Below are 22,020 nucleotides of genomic sequence, written 5' to 3'. Positions count from 1 at the left end.
ATGCCTGTAAAATATAACTAAATAGCAACATGACGTTTCAATGAAGAATCATTGTTCAAAGTAATGGAAAATGAGGAAGTGACATATAGTGTAAAGGTCAAGATGTATAATCAATCTATATTAAAACTGACCAAGTGACTAAAATAAGGTAAAGAATACGATGTAGGACTATAAGTGGCAAAATAATATATTATTTTTATACCGTATCATAGTATATAGCGTGAATGAAATAAAACAAGTTTTGCAATTTAAGAAAAAATATGCTTCATTTGTAAGTGGCTTTAGATAAAAGTGTCTGCTAAATGACTAATCGTAAATATGCAAGAACACGCAGAGCACTAATGAGCATTTACACAAATGTAAAATAAACCTTTAAATTAAAATACAAGTTCAAATGACATTAAAAGAAGAAAAGGGAAAAATGAATCATACCCTATTTAATGTGGTATTTTCTTATGAAAATAAAACAGACCATAATAAAAGTATGATTGTTTTAAACGCAGAGTCGCTGCCCCTCTGCAAATGGCCGCTCCGCTGCGTCGGGTCTCTACGTGGACGGCTACTGAACGAGCGCATGCGCATTAACCGACTCCGAGAGCCCGATACAAGATGGCGGAGTCGGTGGGGAGGGAGAGGCGGAGGCGGGTCCGAACCCTACAGCGCAAAGCCTATCGAGGACTCCCAACAAACCTCTCTAAGGTAAGACACCGAGCCATCGCGGAGCCGTACCAGACATACGGGCGTCCGGCGGAACCCACGGGGCACATGAATATCGCCACGGTTCCTGCGTATGTGCGCTGTGCGCGCGTTAAACAGCCGCTGTGTTACGGAGGGCGCGCGGCGCTTGGTGTGCGAGAACACGCGCCATCTTGCCAACCGTTTCTGCACAGCGCAAGTGCGCGCCTAAAATGATCGTGAATGTTTGCGGGGTTTAAGTGCAGAAATGAGCGCTTTAACACACTCAAATGTGGCCCTGTGTGTCCTCGTCCTTTCTGAGCACGAACGGCGCCGAACGTGCCGCGACTCTGCCTCGTTTCAGTGGGTTTTCGCGGCACGTCGACCGAGCGGCCGTCGCTCTTTGTTGGATGTTTCGCTCTCCTCCTTCTGCGGGTTTGTTTTCGGGTGGCTCGAGTCGGCGTGCGTGCGCATGCGTGCCCTTCTCGCGCTCATTTGCGCTTTAATATCGCCGATGAAGACTGTAAACAATTGTGTCGGTTTTATGCGCGGTATGTGGAGTCAAACAACTTAAATACTGTAGTATTGAGACCGTGATATTACAGACACACTGCAGCGCCGCACAGCCACAATACCGTGGCGGTCCCGCGAAATACCGTGACGTGGGTGATGATATCATAACGATACCTTGTTTGTTTTCACCGTGATAATACAGTGTGAGTTTTTCATCATAAAGTGGTGTTTATTATATGATATCCTCTGACAAACATACTGTGATGTGGAGCTACTATTGTGGCTTTTGGACCGCGGTATCGTGATATTACCGTCACCATAATCTTGATCCAATTCTGCATGACGTTATGCTTGAGTGAACACCACAGTCAATTACTGTTCAATACTCTTGTAACGTCAAGACTTTATTTATAAAACGCTTTTTACACTTTTCATGTTACAAATAAGCTGTACAAGAAACATATTGACTATAAGATAAACATGTAAAGTTAACACTAAACCGGTGAAAACGCAGAGGACACACACACACACCAGAATCATGAGATTTTCACAGTAACAGCAGTCATAGTAGCTGGTGTTTGTTTTTATCCTCTTACAGTTGGGAGTTTTCAATAAAGAAAATAAAATGTATGTGTTGGAGACACTGCGGATCCATGACGTCTCACTTTCATTAGAAGGTTAAGTTTAGTTATTCTCATGTTAAAAGATATGATGTCACATTCACTTCTGTGTCCAGAATCTATATTTATCTCATTCATTTAAGAAAAACGTTGAGTTGTGTTGTGAAGCTCACATCTCTTGTTCTGGTGAAATATATTCAATGCAAAAGTACATAAACACAACATATTGTTCCCATATGTTCTGCTGATAATGTCAGAAAGTTGGTGTGTGAAAACTGTGTTGTTGTTGTTTTTGTTTTGGATCAGTTTTACTCCACGCAAAATGACAATAAACTGTTTGAATTGTTGTATTAATGTGTGTGTTATTCTCGCTTTACACATGAAGGTTTACACAGATGATCACAGAGAATATCCAAACATTGTTATTAAAGTTCAAACTTTAAAATCACTTCTCAGAGGATGAAAATAACCTCAAGTCCAACAACCAGATATTCTAACACATTTAACAAGTTTTTATCAGTTAAAATGTTTACCTCTTAATGCAATTTTCATCTGATTTACTTTTTGTTGGAATTGAATTTGATCGTAATTGAATTGTACCTAGATACACATGAACATATAAATCCTGAATCTGAAGACTTAAGCGTTTGTACAGGGGTTATTTAAAGAGCATTACACTTGTTTCTCTGAAGACAGGACAAATGAGGAGCTATGACGAGTGAAAACCACGGAATCATAAAGGCAGATCAGGCAGTGGTCATGTCGCCCACCGGGTCCACATCACAGGCCGAGCCCCTCTCACCCTCCACCAGCAAACCCATCCAAGAGCTGCCAGGTGTGTCACCACAACTTTCCCTGTCGGCCCGCGCAAACATTCTGCAATAAACCAAACAAACATATTTGATTGAATTATTATTTCAGGAGATTGGTAAAATCAATCATGTTTGTGTCCTGTGTCTCTGATCTACAGTGTCTCTTTCAGATGAGCTGATTCAGGCTGGATGGGCGAAATGTTGGAGTAAAAGAGAGAATCGGCCGTATTACTTTAACCGCTTCACTAACCAGTCTCTGTGGGAGGTGCCTGTCCTCGGTCAACATGACGTCATTGTAAGTTGTGGGATGTTTTGATCTTGTTTGATTTGGTGATGTATCAGGGGGGTATTCCAGAGAGCTGGTTATGTGACATACACTGGTAAGTTTAAGGGTTAGTTAGCGGATAACCTCCCCTTTAGGTTCCAAAAACAGACATCACTTTAAGGGTTTATTAGAATTAAGTTAAGAATATTTGATGCGACGGGTCAAGGATAGTTGTGGCCTAATGGTCAGAGAGCCATGACTTAAAACTCGGGTTGCAAGTTTGATTCCCAGACTGGCAGGTTTCCAACATTTGAAATGAATATATATCATGACATATTGGACATGTAACTGTGGGCCTAACGTTTCATTCTCTACCAGTCACAGCAGACCTTCATCCTCTAATGCAAATGAACGATCATGGTTAATGTGTTCTGACGTGTTAAACAAGATTCTATCTTTAACAGAGTCTCCATTTATATGACCACATCAGCAACCGATCAAAATAAAGCTGATACACAGCAATGTCAGTTTTCACAGAACCAAATAAAAGTAGTTTTTTAAAGGAACAAATTAGAGGTTCAATATACAGCCACACAATCAGCAATGTAATTAAATATACTGGTAGAAAACCATACACATGGCCAATTAAATCTCTCAACAAATCTAACAGAGATAGCTGTGTATAAACTTATAAGATATTTCAATGTTTTAAATATCTTAGTATAAAAATTTGTTTTAAAAATCTAATTTAAAACTTCATATTTGTCTTTATAATTATATGTAATAATTAACCCAGAGTTCAGGGTTAAACTGATGGTAAGTTAACCTGCTTTCTGGAATAGACCCCAGGTGTGATCGATTATCTGTGTTTGCTGTCATTGTAGTCGGATCCTCTGGGGTTGAACGCGGCCCCTGCCTCCGGTGAGGTGACGGCTGACGCGGGACTCGGCAACGGCCAGCGTAAGAGACACCCATCAGAAGAGACGCCTCAGCCGGGCCCCAACAGTTTTAAGAGGCCAAGGGTCAGTTTCGTTCCTTAAACTGGATTTATAACTTATTTGTTTGTGAAATTTCTCATAGGGGCGGTTTGGGGCTGAACGATTAAGAAAAAGAATCTAATTGCGATTAATTTTTTATTTTTTTATCAATATTGAGACTGAATATGCGATTTAAAAACAAATTAAGCACCTTAACTTCTGTAAATTTTTAATGAAGAAAATCAATAAATGACGGTATCCAACGCATTATTAGACAGATTAACCATAAACTATAGGCCAGACTTAAAATGATAGTAGTTAATGCATTAATTAACTGACATTATATAGAACTATCCCAAATATACTAATATATTAAATGATTTGTTAAATTTCTAGCCATGTAATAATTATCTTGACAAATAAACTTGATGTAACATGAAAGTCATTAAACACAGAAACAAAAGTGCAGATTACATCAATATAAATCAAAATTTTGGCTTTACCACCCTCAGTAATGTGATAATGCAGAGTCACTGTAATAAACATGTTGAGTGCACTTAAACTCTGTCTGATAACTTACTAGACAATCTTTAAATATGTGAAAATATAAACTATTAATATGTTTTATCTTATATATTGTCTTTTATTATTGTGTTAGTGCTGCATGAAGTTGGTAGTCTTGCCCCTTGAGGGTGATGTGAGCAGACACAATACCTGACACTGCGCAGCATCATCACACAGAACAACTGACGTGCTGTTGCTCTTTTGCACGAAAGTCTCCACAGTGCCATGTTCTGTCGAGCCTGATGCTATTGTACAACAGGTCAATGTACAAATGCTTTATTTAAAATGCAGATGCGTAAATAGAGACAGGCGCAGTCGTGTCCGCTCTTCAGCTGCGGCTCATGGTTAAAATTCAGACGCACACTGAAATAGAGAGCGAAGCAGTCCCGACGCTAATGAGGTGCAACGCATTTTCCATGCATTTTTAATGCTTTTGAGATAGTAGTGGTCAGCTCCGAGCAGGGTTATACACATAATTAATCGCAGCCTTTGTGATTAGTAAATTGCGCTTCACCACATTGAGATTTTATCACAAATGCAATTAATCGTTCAGCCCTAGGCGGTTTCCCGGACTGGGATTAGTTTAAACCAGGACTAGGGCTAAATTAAATGATGACATTTAAGTAGTGTTAACAAACATGCCTTACAAAAAAACATCACTTGTGTGCATTTTCAGACACAGGTGTATTTGTCAGTACAAGCTGTTTTCAGTTTGGACAGCCTCTTACATTTATTTTAGTCTTGGACTAGTCTAGTCCCTGTCCAGGAAACCGCCCCATAGTGTTTGTGTCTTTCCAATTCAGGTTGAGATTCCCGTCACTCCGACGACTCCCACAATCCCCATTTCTCCCAGCACACCAGGAGTCAAACCCTGGCTCTCCACCACAGATGAGAAACAAGGCCAATCCAGCGCGCCCGCACCTGCTCCGTATCGCCCGTCTGTGTGAGTTTGAAGCGCTGCGTATTGTTTCTTTGACAGGACCAGTTAGACCACTTTAACACCATATCAAATTCTGTCGTCCTTTAGTCTCCCTCATGTCCTGAGTAAACCTGTAATGCAAGTCTTTCTTCAATGGAACTCAAAAGAAGATATTAAAAGAAATGACTCTGAGTAGTTTTGTGTTCATACAATGGAAGTCAATGAGGTTTAAAATAGCTTTGGGTTTCAGTGTGTACTGGGATCTGGACATTCAGACGAACGCTGTGATTCGAGAGCGGACTCCTGCGGACCACCTGCCCCCCCACCCTGAGATGGAGCTTCAGAGAGCTCAGCTCACCACCAAACTTCGGCAGCATTATCGCGAGCTGTGCCAACAGCGTGAGGGTACGTTCACATTCAGCACTGAACTAAACTGCCACCGTTTGAGAACTTCATCACATGGAGACACTGATATTTGAAACTGAATTGGATCAAAGTTTGTGTCTCACTGATATTTCCCTGATCCAATAAACTTATAAAGACGAGGGCTGTCAATCGATTAATCGCATTAATAAAATATTCACATTGCATTTATTTATGTTTACCAATAATATGATAGATATAAATCTTTATTCAATATAATATTTATCTTAAATATATGCATGTATGTGTATGTTTTTATAAATACAAAATGAATATGCACAGTACATATATGATGATAACACACGTTTATTCCCGAAGGGTTTATCACGGTTAATCATCTGACAGCCCTAATAACTACACATCTGTCATGTGTTTTAGAAATCTGCCCAGTTCTGTCTTGGGGAAAATGTGGAAGTATAATAGATTGTTATAAACAGAAGTGACCGTAAGGGGCTGTGTCCACCGAGGTGCATTTACACGGCTGAAAACAACAGGAGCTCGGCTGCATTTATACTGTAGTCTTCATTTCTGTCGACAATCTCCCAAGAGATGAAGGATTTTAAGTCTCTTGTGTTATCTTGTTAATTTGCTCTCATTAGAGATGGCATCCACACTTCATCGCTTCCATCATTTCAAATAATCTCCAGCTTTTCTTTAGTATTAAAAACCAAATAAGAGATTTCCACATCACTCGCAGGCATTGAACCCCCGCGGGAATCCTTCAACCGCTGGCTTTTGGAGAGGAAGGTGGCGGATAAAGGTTTGGATCCGCTCCTGCCCAGCGAATGTGATCCGGTTATTTCTCCTTCTATGTTCCGAGAGATCATGAACGACATCCCTATCAGGTCCTTATAAAAGTCTTATTTTCCTGTGGTTTTCCAACAATATTCAAATCTGAAAAGGATCTGTAACTCCTCTCTCAATGACGTTCAGGCTGTCTCGCATTAAATATAAAGAAGACGCCAGAAAAGTCTTGTTCAAGTACGCAGAGGCGGCCAAGAAAATGATCGAATCCAGGTAAATATCTAAAAGCCAGCAAATGTTTTCAATGTTTAGACATGAAAAGGTTGTTGAAATGAACAGTTTGTTCACAGAAACGCGACGTCTGACAGTCGAAAGGTGGTGAAATGGAACACTGAGGACACGATGAACTGGTTGAGAAAAGATCACTCCGCGAGCAAAGAAGACTACATGGTACGTTTCCAACATTTATCTTCTGAAACGCTCGTGTCTGTCTGCCATCTTGACCTCGGTGTGAACGTTCCTCAGGATCGTCTTGAGCATTTGCGGAAGCAGTGCGGCCCTCACGTGACTGCGGTGGCGAAGGACTCCGTCGAGGGCATCTGTTCAAAGATTTATCACATCTCTGCTGAATATGTGCGCAGGATCCGGCAGGCTCACGTCACACTGCTGAAAGACTGCAACATTTCAGGTATGTGTTCTGTTATTTAGAAAAGAAATAAATCTGTTTTCATCTGACACGCTACAGTTGGGTTATATTCAATGGTATTTATGCTTTTTCTTTTTTTAAATGAGACCCCATGAGTCTTTTGTTTTGTATTGAAGTTGAAGGTGTGGAGACGGCGGTGGTTCAGGACCGTTTGGTGTATTGTTATCCCATCAGATTGTCCATTCCGTCTCCTCCTCTACCCCGCGTTGAGCTTCACTTTGAGAACGACATGGCCTGTCTGCGCTACAAAGGAGAAATGGTGAAGGTCAACCGTGGACATTTCAACAAACTGGTGTGTATAACGCAACCAAACCTGAGCTGATGAACACAAAGTTGTGTTGCATTTCTGATGTGTCCTATTGAGCTTCCGTTTCCATATTGCTTTGAAGAATGTGCTTTAAAACAATCACTTCTCAGATGTTTCATGATGGATTTCTCGTCTTATATTCTTGCATTTCTTTCCAACGCGTGTCATAAACAGGAACTCCTGTATCGATACAGCTGCATCGATGACCCAAGGTTTGAAAAGTTCTTGTGTCGTGTTTGGTGCCTTATTAAAAGATACCAGGTAAATCTCTCCGTCTGTAAGTGATCAGAAACGAGTCACGTCAACTGCTGGAACATGATAGTAAAACCGTGTTTGTCTGTGAATTACAGGTGATGTTCGGCTCAGGTGTGAATGAGGGCTCCGGCCTACAGGGTGCGCTTCCCGTTCCTGTTTTTGAGGCTCTCAACAAACAGTTTGGCGTTACGTTCGAGTGCTTCGCTTCCCCTTTGAACTGTTACTTCAAGCAGTTCTGCTCTGCGTGTCCAGACATCGACGGCTTCTTTGGCTCTCGAGGGTACACTATTGTTCGACCGCAATGCCATGCTTGCTCGTTGCTTTACCGCGGTGTTTCCTCACACTTCTCTGTTCTGTCCACACAGGCCGTTCCTCAGCTTCTCTCCAGCCAGCGGCTCATTCGAGGCGAACCCTCCCTTCTGTGAGGAGCTCATGGATACCATGGTGACACACTTTGAAGTTAGTGACATCATTTCAATTAGATAGTAAACCCAATGTGTTGTTATGAGAGGTTCAGACAGTGACCCTCGCTCTCGTTCCCCTCAGGATCTTCTGGAGCGCTCTAGCGAACCGCTGTCCTTCATCATCTTTGTGCCGGAGTGGCGCAACCCGCCGACCCCCGCACTGACGCGGATGGAGAGCAGTCGCTTCCTCAGGCACCAGATGAACGTCCCCCCGTTCGAACACGAGTACCGCAGTGGCTCGCAGCACGTCTGCAAGAGGTCAGACACACCCACAAATGTTCTTAAAGGGATATTGCAATACCAAATCAAAATGTCCCCATGTTTTACTTGCCCTCAAGTCATCCTAACTGAATATGACTTTCTTCTTGAAGAATAATACAGTCAGAGCTTTAAAAAGTCACCACCCATTCACCCAAAGATACGTGTTATTAACTCTATTTCTTACAGGAGAAAACCATATTCAGTTAGGATGCCTTGAGTAAAACTTGAGGAAACTTTGATTTTGTAGTGAAATATCCCTTTGAAGCTGAAATCTGTAACTTTTTTGCTTTCAAAATAAACAAAACAAGCAAGTACACCTCCGTAGCCCAATTTACAATTATTTATAAGTTAAGCGGTTGTTTATGATTTTGCGGAAAACATAATTTTGACGCGGCTCCATTTTATTTATGTATTATTTACTGTATATTTTTCTTTCCTCTTAGAGACGAGATGTACTACAAGGCCGTCCATGGAACGGCTGTCATTTTCCTACAAAATAGCGCTGGCTTTGCCAAGTGGGAACCGACCACGGAGAGAATCCAAGAGCTCCTGGCGGCATATAAACTCTCTGGTCATTCTTTACCGTCACCTGGTCCATCTTCCAGCAGTACTGGAGACAAAGACTCAAAACCGGCCGAGGAACGTTCCGCTAAGAGTCAAGACAACAGTCCCGTGGAAAAGACTGCTCTAGACACGACAAACATTTAGCCCGCCGCTGCGCGACCGGCCGTGTTGTATGTATGTTCATGGGAAAGAGTCTATGATTGTATGAGAGGTAAAATATTGCGCTGTTGTCTGGACATTGACATGTTCACGTGAGACAGAGAAAGATCCATAGTTGTTTACTTTCTTCCGCCTATATTATTTAATACGTTTAGGTTGTTCTGTTATGTTGGGATTTATATTTGGTCACGTCTTTGTTGTAATTTTAAGAGATGGTAAATGTAACCCACAAATATGTTCCTAGTCTTTTTTTGGCCTTTGTGTTACACTCCAAAATCAAAAGAAACGAATATTTTTGTGTAAAGAGGAATCATTGGAGCAATTTAGATTTTGCGAATTTATTCAGAACGGTAAAGCACATTTTTCTCCCAATTCTCATTCCTGTAATGCATCCGGTGTTTTCCTTTGAAATATTATTGTAATTCCCATCATCTCAGTTGGGCTTCATTGCTTTAATACAGTATTGTTTTACTGTATTACCGTAAAGAAGTTTATTTCCATAATTCGAGCAAAATATAATTTCTTATTTAAGAGTGAAATGTGGCCTGAAGCATGTTTTAACCCAAGTAAGATTAAAGTCGTGAATCATGAAGCTGTCCAGGAGTGTTGAGGGCCCGATGCTTGTATATTCTATTATTTCAGAAGATGGTCGGCGATCAGGCAGCTATGTTTAAAAGCTTTTATTATAATGTGCATTAGTTGTTCTCATCGCATTCATGATTTTCCCGTTCCTTTCTCTTCACCTCGAGTTCATGTCAGGCCTTTCCTCATAGCAAAATACAGTATATATGTGGGTGGGGAAAGGGTCAGTCAATCCAGATTTTACTTCAATTCCAATTTGTTTGTACAACATGTACAAAACACGATTGCAAATGTATTGTCTGTTAGAATTCTGTACCTTTATTGCGTTTGTTCCCTGTCCAGATCTGTTTTACCTTCAAGTGATACGATGGGATAATCGGTCACGTCAGTTTCAGGTGTAGCGAAAGGAAAAGTTTCTTGATCAACTAAAAAAAGAGAGAAAATCAGTTAAACTGGATCATAAAAGCATTATTCCACATTGTTGTGGTTAGAAATTGGTTTTATTCAATGGATTAGCTCAAGCTCAGAATAGTTTCTCCAGCGAGTCTACCTCTTATTGTGGGTGTGAGCGCAGAGATATCTGGAAAATGAGACACAGAACAGTAAACTAAGAATTAGTTGCTATTGCCTCGACGTCATGGATCTGTATGTGTGAAAAGTGCTTTTCTTTTGGTTTTGTACTCTAATCATAAAAGATTGTTTACAGTGGAATGACACACAGTTTTTATCACTGGGCAGCGTTTTGAATGTACATTTAAAAAAAGGAACCGAGTTCTGGATGATTCGTCAAATTTATTGTGATTATTCGCACTACAGAGGTGGATATTTTCATGTCATGCTAAAACAGACCCACAAATTCATATATGACCATTTTATTATACCCAATCACTTTCTTGTGTATGTAACTATAGATTTGTGTTTTTCACTGGACTACATCGTCAGGGTTTAATGTCGAGTTTTAAACCATTCCAGTGGTTGATCTCGTAAAATAAAAAATCCATCCATACTGTTTGTTTGAGAATTGTTGGATTGGTTTAATCCTGGAGTGTTTTCCATCACCAGCAAAACTGTAGATGTTGTACAGAACATGGGTATGAAGTTTGTTATTTTCTTACACGGCTGTTTATTTGAAAAGAAGTAAGGTCGTCTTTTCCATGGCTTTTTTTATTTAACATTTTGGTTCTAAATGACCGTTTATGAACTATAGAATTTATGAAATAGAAGTTGTTTTAAACTAAACCAAAGTGTTATTAAAAGAGGTGGAATTTATCGTATATCTTAACGTAGAATCGTGTACGATTGCATCAGTAATGTTTAAGATGTAACCAGCAAAACATCCATTTATTTCTACGTTTATTTTTATAATTCTCTTTCGTTTTTTGTTTTCTTACAAAAGTATGTTTGGGTTTTATTTTGCATGACCTGATATTTTTCAATACAAAAAAAACTATAGCCTATAAATTGTACAGATCTGTATTGTTTAATAACTTGTGAGCTTCGCCATGTTGGGCTTTTAACCTCTTTGCATTTATCAGTCATGTTGATTGATATATATATTTGGTCACCTTTGCGTTTGTTGATTCATTTTATGTCTAAAATGCCATGAATGTCTCCCCTGTATCTTATTCTGATAAAGTCATAGATTGAGTGAATGTAAGTAATGTCTGTGCTTATATTATTGTTTCTTCTCTCTGTAAGTTATATTATCAGTGTTGTGGCGTTTCTCTTCACCTGAAGTAAACATGTCCCTCTAAACCAGAATAGCTCTCAGTAAAATATTAAAACCATGGACCATTTTTGGCATGTTCTTATTTTGTTTTGTCTTTATTTCTTTACATTGATGGTGGCTAATATCATCAGTGCTAGTGTTTGGAACAGTTAGTGTATAGTTGTGATTTATATAGTCGACACCTTTACATATATGATGTATTCCCGTGACAAATCTGAATCCAGCGCCACAACAAAGATGGCGGCCCGACGTGTGCAAAACGACTCTGAGCCGAGTCACGGCCGCCACACACTCGCGCATGCGTGCCATCTACCACACACCTTTATTTTGTAATTTCCGACTGTTGTTTACGTCACTGCATTGTAATCTTGAGGAAGTGACTGACAACTCATCGAGATCCGCAAGTTTGCAGAAATCGTGACTTCGTTGAGTTTATTTACAACATTACCGCATTAAAGATCGTGCAGTAAAGCAGCTGTATTAATCTGACAGCAGTTAATGATGGGGGCTCAGAGGAGTGAGGGTCGCAGGGACTGGCTTCAGCAGGACTTCAGTGAGCAGCACATACACACAGCGGTGAGACACACACACACACACACACTCGTGTTTTAAAAGGGTTATTTAAGTGAAGATGATTCTTATTCTGTCTTCACACAAATGTCGTCGTTGTTGTTGCTTTGACTCATAATTCTATCAATTATATAACGATGTGATTGAATATCGTTCAGCACATAAATACTATTATAACTGTGTGAATGGGTTATTTTGATAGTTTGGGGGTTACTGTGCTCGTCATGAAAGTAAAGGATGAATTCTGTGCTTTTATATCACGCATGCATGACCCATTTTATGGTGAGATATTATGAAAACATTTCAGATGCTTTTTTAAAGATTTATTTGAGGTATTTTTGCCTCGGGACTCGAACACAGAACCACGCCACATGTCAGAGCACTACCCACAAGGCCATTGGCTCCAACATTTGGCAGATGCTTTAGATGAAACCAATTCAATACAATTCATTTCATCAGTATGTGTGTCTTCTGGGAGTTGAACCCACGACCTGTGGTCTATTCTCATGTATGCTGGACACTTAGTCTAGTCCCACTCATTCACTGAAAACATATGCGCATTTAACTTTTGTTCAAATACATAAAACTCTGTAATGTCAAGCATTTAAACCTTTTAAAGATCACGTAAAACTCTCAGAAGTGTTGTTTGGGCTGGTATAGTAAATGGGCTACTTGATTATATCTGAACATGATATCAAATGTTTTGTTTCCTTAATGTCAGAATCCCTGGAATATAATGATCAAACACAGACAGGTACACCGCAGAGGCCGACGCTCACAAATGACTGTCAGGTAGGTCCAAACATGTTTATGTCCAGTTCATTCAGCTGAATTTATGCATCAGTTGAAGAGTTTAAACAATATTAGATGGCTCGGTTCAGGACTCAACACATGTGCTGTTATTGGATGTAGTTATACAGATCCGGTCATTTCCATGGATCTTTTGCGGACGGTTCTTCAGCCCAGCTTCAATGAAGACATCCTTGCTGTGTTTAGAAAATACATGAAGGTGAGTTAACCGAAACGTTGCTTTTGCATTGTTCAATGGTTCTGATGATGACGTATTAACTCAACTGAGCTGTTTGTGTCAGTTTTTTGAGAAGGCCGCCAGTAACGTGAAAGAGAACGTTGGTGGAGACGTCCAGCCAGATCAGCTCATCAGAGACGTGTGCCGCAACTGCCTGGAACATGTAAAGCACAAAACTGATTTCCACAAAGAAGTTTGCTGAAAACGACACAAATTAACTCATCTGTTAAAAACATGTGTTTCAGGCCAAACAACTTTTTCCTGAGACGGAGAAAACTGCTCCAAAACCTAGTCATGACCCCACAGCAAAGGTACATTTTATCCAGAAGTCTGAGATTCTTCTCTGTTGTGTAACACACTTTATTTCAGTTCTGTTATATGTGATTTCAGTTCTAAGGATTGTTTTATTCCACAGCGTACACGGCAGCCAGACGACGTCCCTGGACAGAGAGACAGCCCCATTCCTAAAAGGGTACACCAGTGACTCCCATGATGTTTTAGATTGAAATCAACCCAAACATTTACAAATATGTATATTGTTGTTGTTTTCGTCAATTTTTAGAGGAAAGGTCGTCCCCCTGGTCCAGTTATTTCATATGATAGACCGGCCCAGTACAGCACGCCGTACGTTTTCATCCCCCCTTTGTTTTAGTTGATCTGGTGTCAAATGTACAGTCCTAAGTTACGTTTTTACCATTTGAAATATTTTATTTGCAGAGCTAAACCTAAAACATCTGAACCAATAAAGCGAGAAGGTCCCAAGGTAGTGGTTATATGCATTTATCTTTTATCCTTGGATGAAATATTGTTTTGACAGTATTAAGTGAGTTTTAATGTGTTTGCACTGATGTCTGTGTAGTGGAACCCATCCAGGTTGAATGAGAACAGCAAATTTGTTCTTGGATCCAGAGCTAATAAGTAAGTTTGCAGAACATCATATTCAAGGCGCTTTCAAAAGTAAAATCTGTAAAAAGGTTTTATTTGTCAACACAATGGTTTGGCATCTGTGTCTAATAAAACAGATTCTTGGTATCTTTCAGAGCTTTGGGAATGGGCGGTACAAGAGGAAGAATCTATATCAAACATGCAGAGCTCGTCAAGGTTTGTCTCCGGTGTTTTTATGAGCTCTGTTTGTGATGTATGTGTGTTTGTGTGGAAATAACAGAGCTTTATGTTTGTGTTCCAGTACGCTGCTGATGCCCAGGACAAACACTGGCTTTCAGAGAGACAACACATGAGAGCAACAGGTGGAAAAATGGTGAGAAAATCAAACCATAGTTCACCCAAAACGATGAAATTGTATCATCATTTACTCGCTCTTATGCCGTTCGCTTCGGAAACATTTGTGCATTTGGAAGATTCTTCTATTGAAAGCGCTTACGATGATCACTTTTATATCAGTGTTTGTGCCGCTAATGCAATGCTCTATAAATTGAGCTACAGACAGAAATCGTAAACATTGAATTCTTGAGAGTGTCTGGCAAACAGATAAATGTAAAATTATGAGTGACTTTTCCTTTTCGGCTGTTCTATTTAACCCATGTTATGACTGAGGCATTGTTCTGTTCATGCTTTCAGGCATATCTGCTTATAGAAGAGGATATTCTGGATCTCGCCCGAAGTGAAGACTACAAGTAAATAAACACGTTTCCTTAACCACAAACCACATCAAATGTAAAATTATAAATGAAGCATTATGACAAGGTGCACGTGGTTCATGACGCTCTCATTTAATCCTAGAGACTGTCCTGACCTGAAGCTGGATGAACTGAAACCGTTTTCAGTGCCCATATGGATGGTGGAGAAGATGCAGAAGGCCATGGAGGCGCAGAAATCTGAACATGATGCTGTTAATTGATGGCGACATCGTGAGGCAAGTTATTGGACCACAGACGCAGTGTTTCCTGCTTCAGATCTGTGTGGGTTAATAAACTGATTCCACCAATAGAAGCAGGCTGCCGCCAGACACTGTTACAGGTTTACATCCATATATCTCTGGCATTGGGCTTTTCTCATTAAAATCCATTTAAAATGCTTGAATATCTGATGATTCATAGATAATGCTTGAATTTATTTTGTATGCTGTGGTTTTGAAAACTGTGTGCGTGTGCTTTTAATGTTAATTGTGTTTTTTATAATCTTGTGTACTTGTGTTGTGTTGGTCGTGTCTGCTTGAAAAGGGAATTTATTTACTTATTTCAGTTTCATTTGTCTGTTTTCAATATATTTCTGCTTTAAGAAATGACAAGTAATCAATTTCTCTACGGACTACACAAAAGGCAGCGCTATTTTTACCTTATCGCATCTTTTGTTTTTTAAATGACTTTTTTATGAAAGGAAATAGGTTTTTTACATAGAATGGTTTTTATAGCTTGTCAAAGAGGTGCGAAATGATTGTCTATTATATCAGTGAAACTGTAGAATTGCTTGTCAATGGTTGTACGTGTATTTAGCATTAAATCATTTATTGAAACACTGTGTTTGTATTATTGTGTCTTTAGTTCATCAAATGATTATATTATTATTGTGTGTTTAGATTAGATTCAACTTTATTATCATGACACATATACAAGTACAGTGTAAGGAAATGTAGTTTAGGTCTAACCAGAAGTGCAATTAGCAAGTGCAGGATATACAGTTAGAATAAATACAGAATACAATATTATGGTATGTTCTATGAACAATATACACAGATGACTATATACTATGAACATTAATGTACAGGTGGATATGAACAGATAATAATTTAGACTAAAATAGTTTAGTTGATCAAATGATTATATTATTATTGTGTGTTTAGTTGATCAAATGATTATATTATTATTGTGTGTTTAGTTGATCAAATGATTATATTATTATTGTGTGTTTAGTTCATCAAATGATTATATTATTATTGTGTGTTTAGTTGATCAAATGATTATATTATTATTGTGTGTTTAGTTCATCAAATGATTATCATCAGCTCGAGGACTTTTTATTTGAAACTAGTCAACGGTTACAGACACACCCCTCTGGATGAGCTAGCCAATCAAATCAAAGAGCTTTATATCAGGCTTGGTTTACTATTGGTTGCTTTGCATTACGTCGCGAGTATTCTATTCTCTGATTGGCTAAACCGATGAGAGCGCGTTTGGAAATCTAAGTTTAAACAAGGGGGCGGGATTAGATTTAAAAATCCACACAGACTCGGTGAGTGTTGACCTGCACTGCACACACAGCCGGTAAATGATTTATTTCATATTAAATCTAAACTTTCATCTCATATTGAAAGAGAAAAATGAGTATTTCATCCACTTGACAGGATATTTGCTTTAAATCGTCTACACGATAGAATTGTTAGAGAATTTTCGACAGTTTGAGTGGATCTGTGTGCCTCACACAACGTTAAATGTCAATTTGTGAATCGTTTACGTGTAAATGTTTATTTCGTGATGTTAGTTCACTTCACATCCGCGTGTGTTCGTGTAACTTTAGACTCGCTTCAGGTGGCTTTATAGCGCGTGACGCTGTTTTGCGTGTCGTAAATCACGTGACGTATAGAGTGTATATGTATATTTATATATGTCAAATGATCTCAGATCAGACGCGATGGCCTCACAGAATATGGATCCCGCTGCTGCCGCTTCGACCGCAGCGCTTAAAGGAAGCGAGACGACCGGAAGTGTGTCCAAAGGCTCGGTCACCAAAAGGTATGACCCCAAAATAAAGGTTTGACATCGAAAAGAGTGACACGATAAACCCGTCGCGTCATGACCTCTTATTGCCCCGCTGAAAGAAAACAACAACGCTGAATGTTTTCATCTAAACACTACAACTGCTACAATGACCATTACATCCCATAATAACGTTTCTGTAGGGTGTTTTCTTTGGCATGCGATGGAATCTGTGCAGGATTCCTATAGACCTCTTTGCATGATCCAGAAGAACAAAACACAAGATCCCATTTAAAATGTTAAACAAATGTCTTTTAGAATTGAATTTTGTTTGTAAGATTTAAGTTCTAGTTATAAAAGATGAACTCAAACAGGAAGTGCCTCTGGACCAGTGTTTACATTTAACAGAGGGGTCTATACGAGTCAATAAATGAATGCAACTATATAAAATCCCTGCTACTTGCTTTCCATTAAATCACAGGGCAGATATGAACGGTACTTTTGTGTTTTGAGTATTTAATAGCAGAATTAAAATGTTGGTGTGGAATATTCTTGTAGTTTTGTGTTGTTTATTGATCCAGATTTATTTATTTTTCGTCTTGTCTTTTTTCACTACAGACTTCAGCAAGAACTGATGACACTAATGGTGAGCCCTTTATATACAGCAGCTGTTGTGTTTTCTGGTTAGTGTAGTTTGTTGACTCTGTGCTTTGTGTTAACGCAGATGTCAGGAGACAAGGGGATTTCAGCGTTTCCAGAATCTGACAATCTATTCAAATGGATTGGAACAATAGATGGAGCTCAGGGAACGGTAGGAATTTAAACATATACTTTAAACACGTGATGGAAAACTGTACAAGGAAGTTGTGTCAATCCACCTGTTTTCCAGGTTTACGAAGGTTTGAGGTATAAACTTTCATTGGAGTTTCCTAGTGGGTACCCCTACAACGCCCCGAGGGTGAAATTCATCACTGCTTGTTATCACCCAAATGTTGATGAGAATGGATTCATCTGTCTAGACATTTTAAAGGACAAGTGGTCTGCGCTTTATGATGTCCGCTCTATATTGCTGTCTATTCAGAGTCTACTAGGAGGTGAGTTTCTTTGTCTTTGCCAAGTAAACCATGTTGATTAAGTTTCATGAAATATCCGTTGACGTGTATTTTGTGTAGAACCCAACAATGATAGTCCATTGAATTCCGCTGCTGCAGAGTTATGGGATGACCAAGAAGGTCGGTAATCATTTTTGAATGATATTTTCTTTGAAATCGATTTTCTTTTTTCTTCAATTATGCAAATTTAAATTGCTTTTGTTTCAGCCTTCAAAGCCCATTTGCGCGCAACCTACAAGAATTGACCATAAAGATGACATGTGTCTTGTTTTATCTGTCTCTTGTTCATAATAATGTAAATTTGAATGTTTGGTCTGTGTGTGTACATTATTTCTATGTTGTGTTCTACTTGCCTGAATAAAATGCTGTTTGAAATTTGAGTGTGTGTGCTTCATAATGGGAAGGAAGAGGACAGAGAAGAGTGAGTATAGTTTATTTTCAATATGTACTATATCAAGGTTTTGGTGGACATGTTATTGATCAGTTGGAGGTTTCATTATAATCTGTGATTAAGGAACCACCTAAAAGGTTTTTGCTAAAAAATAGTGTTTTGTTGTTGTTTGACTCTTCGTCATGCTAGCTCAGCAGACATAGCAGACATCCCACTTTACAGTTTTGGTGATGACAACATCCTGATTTATTCTTTTGAGACACTACTTCTACTTCCATCATCTGCTCCAGGCTCTCATCATCATCTTGCCCAATGTCTCGGTTGGAACAACCCTCAACCCAAGCTTCTTGTGTGGGTTCAACAGACCACAGTGGCACATTAACTCTCTGGAGCATTTCCTCCAGCAGAACATCGATCTCTTCCACGTGACTCTCGAGGTCCGGGCACGACGTCGTCTCTGCGGATAACCACGGGGTCTGAACCATGGCCGCCCGCGCCACTACTTCTGAGGTGCCGCCCGCAAATCCCGTGTTCACAAGGGCCTGTCGATCTTTGCGCTGGGTGAGGGGGAAAAACTCTTGCAGGATTCTGACCTTTCTTAGGTCTTGCTGGAAATGTTCCAAGCTGGAGAGGAAGACCACCCACATTCGCTCAACCTGTTCTTTGTCCTCCTGTCCTTGTTCTAGTTCTATCAGTAGAGCGAGTAACCTCCTGTGAAGTCCTGAAACATGAGCATATCAAGTAAACGCAAGTAAAATAGTGTCAGTGTATCGTGATTGAATACGTCAGCCTCAGGTTTTGCTGTGCAGAAAAACATTTAAAGGTGAAGTGTGTCGTTTCTGTGCCACTATAAAATTGCACTTCAGAACGCTTTCCAAACACCAGTGTTTGATTTGAAAACACACGAGTCCTTTAGTTGAACTAATGTCACTGTGTCTGCTTACTGTAAATATTACCATGAGATGGCCAAACAAACAGAGCCAAAGTTGACCTGGGCACGATCATCCGTGTGCACGTGGTGTTCTCAGCTTCATTCAAAATCTCTCCAGAAGCACAATCTGTGATCCGTTTATTAAAGGCACTCGTGCGGTTTTCTTTCTGCTTCTGGTTTTTTCAGTCTTACCTGTGCATATTCGATGAGTCAGTGTCCTGGTTTCTTCCAGTTCTTCTCTAAGGCAGCTGCCATCTGCGTTGGTCCCCAGAGAGGTGGCCATTTGCTGGAAGCATGCCGTCACCTTGCTCAAGGCCGCTTGTGCCCGCTCGCATTCGTTCACCTGTATCTTTCTGGATTGGATCTCCACCACGGATTGCCGCCAGCGACTCATTACCACCTGTGTGCTAACCGACCTAAATTTCAATTCATATTTTATAATTGTTGTTCATTTTCCAAACCTAAACTACGTGTACAGTTTCCTGGACTGAAATGATTGTGAAAGGAATTAAATTAGAGCTAGTTCTAGCGTGAAGTGTTAGAATGTCAAAGATACCTGTCATGAATGTCGTCTCAAATGGATTTGAATAAAATAAGTCAATTCAAGCGGGCTTGTTTTAACAGATTGTAATAAACACTCTTTTTAATCTGCAGTGTCATGTTAAAATATATTTCAATATTCCTGATTCTTATTAAAGTTTTTAAAAAGGAATAGAACAAGTTACAACAAAGTTGAGTCCATTTATTTTTAATACTATCAAAACAACTCATCGCCTTAGAATGATATCAGCGTTCGAGAGTATTGAGATATTGAGCTTGTCATATAGCACAAATGATATGAGGAACAAATCACTACATGAAAAATACAGAGACCAGAAATGTATTCTAAATGTACAAAAATGATATTTGATAGAACCTTCTGATTCTGAGAAATCACTTTCTGTTTAGAACGATAAGGTTCTATCTGCAACACATTCAATAAAGCAATACATTTTATAGTCAATGTTTCTTGTACAGCTGCTTTGTATCAATGAAAATTCTAAGAAGCGCTATATAAATAAAGCTGACTTTACATTTTCAAACAATTTGTTAAAACCTTAAATTTGTGTTGTTGACATGTATAAAAATGTCACAGGCTTTTATGACATTTATTTCATATTTTAGGACACATAACCTTTTATTCAAGTTCAAAGGCAGTAATAAATGTTTTAAATATAGTGCTGGTGTTTATTTTAGTAGATGTATACATTAGGATTGTATAACATGAATGCATTTGCTGATATGTAAACAGCGAGCAATATATCTATGTTTCGCATTTATTGCTGTTTGTTAAGTTACACAAATACTGTTTATGTTAAGTCATTGTGCATTAACTAATGTTGACAGATTCTTTTATTAAATATAAATATTAAATTAAACATGATAACATACAGAAGAATTATTTTTTACTTTTATCAGAAGTCGGCTGAAGTGTCACCTTATAATCTTAATAAATAATATCGAAGCATTGGTTTAAGTGTGTTGATGTATAAACTGAAGCAAAATGCACTTACTGTTAACTGAGCGTCACAGATGCTCGTGTCTTGTCATGTCTGCCTGAAACTGTTGGGATGGTGCTGTTCGGCACATCTGTTTTTAAAACACTTTGTACAAACCCCCTTGTATTTGTACGCTCACCTCGGTTCTTTTTTCCAAAGCTTTTACAGAAGCAGGTCTTCAGGGAGAACTGTGAGGCCCAAACCTTGCTGTCCACGTTCCCAGAATCCCTTCTGCTCTTCAACATTAAATATGTCCCAGTCACTTCAGAAGAAACGCACACGGTATGTTCAGTGTTTTACATGAAGAGATGTTTTCTGTGAGCTGTATATACTGTATGTGTGTTATAATGCTATGTGCAGAGGTTTATGTGAGGTTAATTGCCCCGGGGGATGATGGGATGTATTGTGGAGGAACAGATGGGATCCTTTATTGACTCTCTGGTGGTTTCTTGGGCTTGTTTGAAAGCTCTGTGTCGCTTGATGCAACGCATGCCGTCCCACGGGTCAGATCTCCTGAGCGACTCCGGTTATATTAGCTCATTCAGTTAGCAAAGCCATTATGGGCACTGACACGACTCCTTAGTCATTCCGTACATTTAGAATCTGCTTAAGAACATGTAAGATGCATTAAAGTGGTGGTTCTTTGGAGAATGATGTAATATTGCAGCCCATCCAAGATAGTGAGTGACATTATTTCCGTAAACAGTAAAGAAGATTTTTAGCTAAAACTGCAATGTGGACCCAATACAAAATTCTTTCCAACGTATGTAAGAAAACCATAAGCAAACAACAACAGCACAAAAATCACTTTTTAATGTAACAAGATGACACCACAGATGTCTGTTCTTAGTTTGAAGCTCTATAGTGTTTTAGTTTTTCTTTTCTAGTCACTTTCATATTTGACTCTTTGATTCTATTATTATGTATCTTGATATTGTGTTCTGTGTTTCCCACTTCATGATTCTGATGTTTGTGTTTTATTTCTTCAAACATTCTCATCATATTCTTCATTTTTTTAGTGCCACATGGTGGGTTTCAAATCCAAAGAAGTTAAATCCGGATCAGGTTTGTTCTGGCACGCGTTAACTCCTGACGGTACACGGTCTGTTCAATCTGGACGATCTTTATTTACAGTACCATCAAACAGGTTTCTTTAAAGTATTTGTTCATTTTCATAGCAATGACAAACACGAATTCACATTTGTACACGTACGTTACATCTTGGCCATTGACATGCCTTACAAAGGCAACTAGAAACT

At 39.2% G+C, this 22,020-nt stretch overlaps 5 protein-coding genes across 9 annotated transcripts in view; 3 read left to right on the top strand and 2 right to left on the bottom strand.

Moving 5' to 3' along the window:
- The first annotated feature begins 608 nt into the window (after nucleotides 1-608).
- On the top strand, nucleotides 609-11,599 carry pcif1 (phosphorylated CTD interacting factor 1). Of its 2 annotated transcripts, none has more exons than XM_079460620.1 (16): nucleotides 609-699; nucleotides 2,501-2,643; nucleotides 2,791-2,915; nucleotides 3,770-3,907; nucleotides 5,230-5,369; nucleotides 5,596-5,750; nucleotides 6,466-6,613; nucleotides 6,702-6,785; nucleotides 6,863-6,962; nucleotides 7,038-7,200; nucleotides 7,335-7,510; nucleotides 7,700-7,786; nucleotides 7,876-8,060; nucleotides 8,146-8,239; nucleotides 8,327-8,502; nucleotides 8,949-11,599. In XM_079460620.1, the coding sequence occupies exons 2-16, from the start codon at nucleotides 2,520-2,522 to the stop codon at nucleotides 9,211-9,213; spliced, it is 2,160 nt and encodes a 719-aa protein (XP_079316746.1). In that variant the 5' UTR covers nucleotides 609-699; nucleotides 2,501-2,519; the 3' UTR covers nucleotides 9,214-11,599. The 2 variants fall into 2 exon arrangements, with proteins under 2 accessions (XP_079316746.1, XP_079316745.1); XM_079460619.1 differs by having other exon boundaries at nucleotides 624-699; nucleotides 2,779-2,915.
- Nucleotides 11,600-11,822: 223 nt separating this feature from the next.
- Nucleotides 11,823-15,650, top strand: LOC306896410 (deoxynucleotidyltransferase terminal-interacting protein 1-like). Of its 2 annotated transcripts, none has more exons than XM_079460378.1 (13): nucleotides 11,823-12,115; nucleotides 12,831-12,901; nucleotides 13,022-13,118; nucleotides 13,201-13,299; nucleotides 13,382-13,447; nucleotides 13,552-13,608; nucleotides 13,699-13,760; nucleotides 13,854-13,899; nucleotides 13,996-14,054; nucleotides 14,177-14,237; nucleotides 14,323-14,394; nucleotides 14,715-14,770; nucleotides 14,877-15,650. In XM_079460378.1, the coding sequence occupies exons 1-13, from the start codon at nucleotides 12,038-12,040 to the stop codon at nucleotides 14,992-14,994; spliced, it is 942 nt and encodes a 313-aa protein (XP_079316504.1). In that variant the 5' UTR covers nucleotides 11,823-12,037; the 3' UTR covers nucleotides 14,995-15,650. The 2 variants fall into 2 exon arrangements, with proteins under 2 accessions (XP_079316504.1, XP_079316503.1); XM_079460377.1 differs by having other exon boundaries at nucleotides 11,885-12,115; nucleotides 14,159-14,237; nucleotides 14,877-15,613.
- Nucleotides 15,651-16,212: 562 nt separating this feature from the next.
- Nucleotides 16,213-18,280, top strand: ube2c (ubiquitin-conjugating enzyme E2C). Of its 2 annotated transcripts, none has more exons than XM_079461384.1 (7): nucleotides 16,213-16,325; nucleotides 16,715-16,825; nucleotides 17,408-17,435; nucleotides 17,514-17,600; nucleotides 17,679-17,883; nucleotides 17,962-18,021; nucleotides 18,109-18,280. In XM_079461384.1, the coding sequence occupies exons 2-7, from the start codon at nucleotides 16,725-16,727 to the stop codon at nucleotides 18,144-18,146; spliced, it is 519 nt and encodes a 172-aa protein (XP_079317510.1). In that variant the 5' UTR covers nucleotides 16,213-16,325; nucleotides 16,715-16,724; the 3' UTR covers nucleotides 18,147-18,280. The 2 variants fall into 2 exon arrangements, with proteins under 2 accessions (XP_079317510.1, XP_079317509.1); XM_079461383.1 differs by having other exon boundaries at nucleotides 16,307-16,357.
- Nucleotides 18,281-18,318: 38 nt separating this feature from the next.
- LOC306896117 (regulator of G-protein signaling 9-binding protein) lies at nucleotides 18,319-21,102 on the bottom strand. The gene is made up of 3 exons (XM_079459812.1): nucleotides 20,777-21,102; nucleotides 19,416-19,639; nucleotides 18,319-19,013 (listed from the first exon to the last, which is right to left on the bottom strand). The coding sequence occupies exons 2-3, from the start codon at nucleotides 19,615-19,617 to the stop codon at nucleotides 18,478-18,480; spliced, it is 738 nt and encodes a 245-aa protein (XP_079315938.1). The 5' UTR covers nucleotides 19,618-19,639; nucleotides 20,777-21,102; the 3' UTR covers nucleotides 18,319-18,477.
- Nucleotides 21,103-21,556: 454 nt separating this feature from the next.
- The window catches only part of LOC306896563 (E3 ubiquitin-protein ligase RNF182), a 5,348-nt gene continuing 4,884 nt past the window's right edge, over nucleotides 21,557-22,020 (bottom strand). For both annotated transcript variants that reach the window (XM_079460668.1, XM_079460667.1), the window contains exon 2: nucleotides 21,557-22,020. This exon is cut by the window's right edge and continues 1,697 nt beyond it. The gene's annotated coding sequence lies outside the window, so the exon portion shown is untranslated.

This window comes from Barbatula barbatula, assembly GCF_947034865.1.
Source record: "Barbatula barbatula genome assembly, chromosome: 7".
In the NCBI taxonomy this organism is placed as follows: Eukaryota; Metazoa; Chordata; class Actinopteri; order Cypriniformes; family Nemacheilidae; genus Barbatula; species Barbatula barbatula.
Note: the sequence above shows the minus strand (reverse complement) of the source record. Positions and strands in the feature narration are given on the sequence as shown.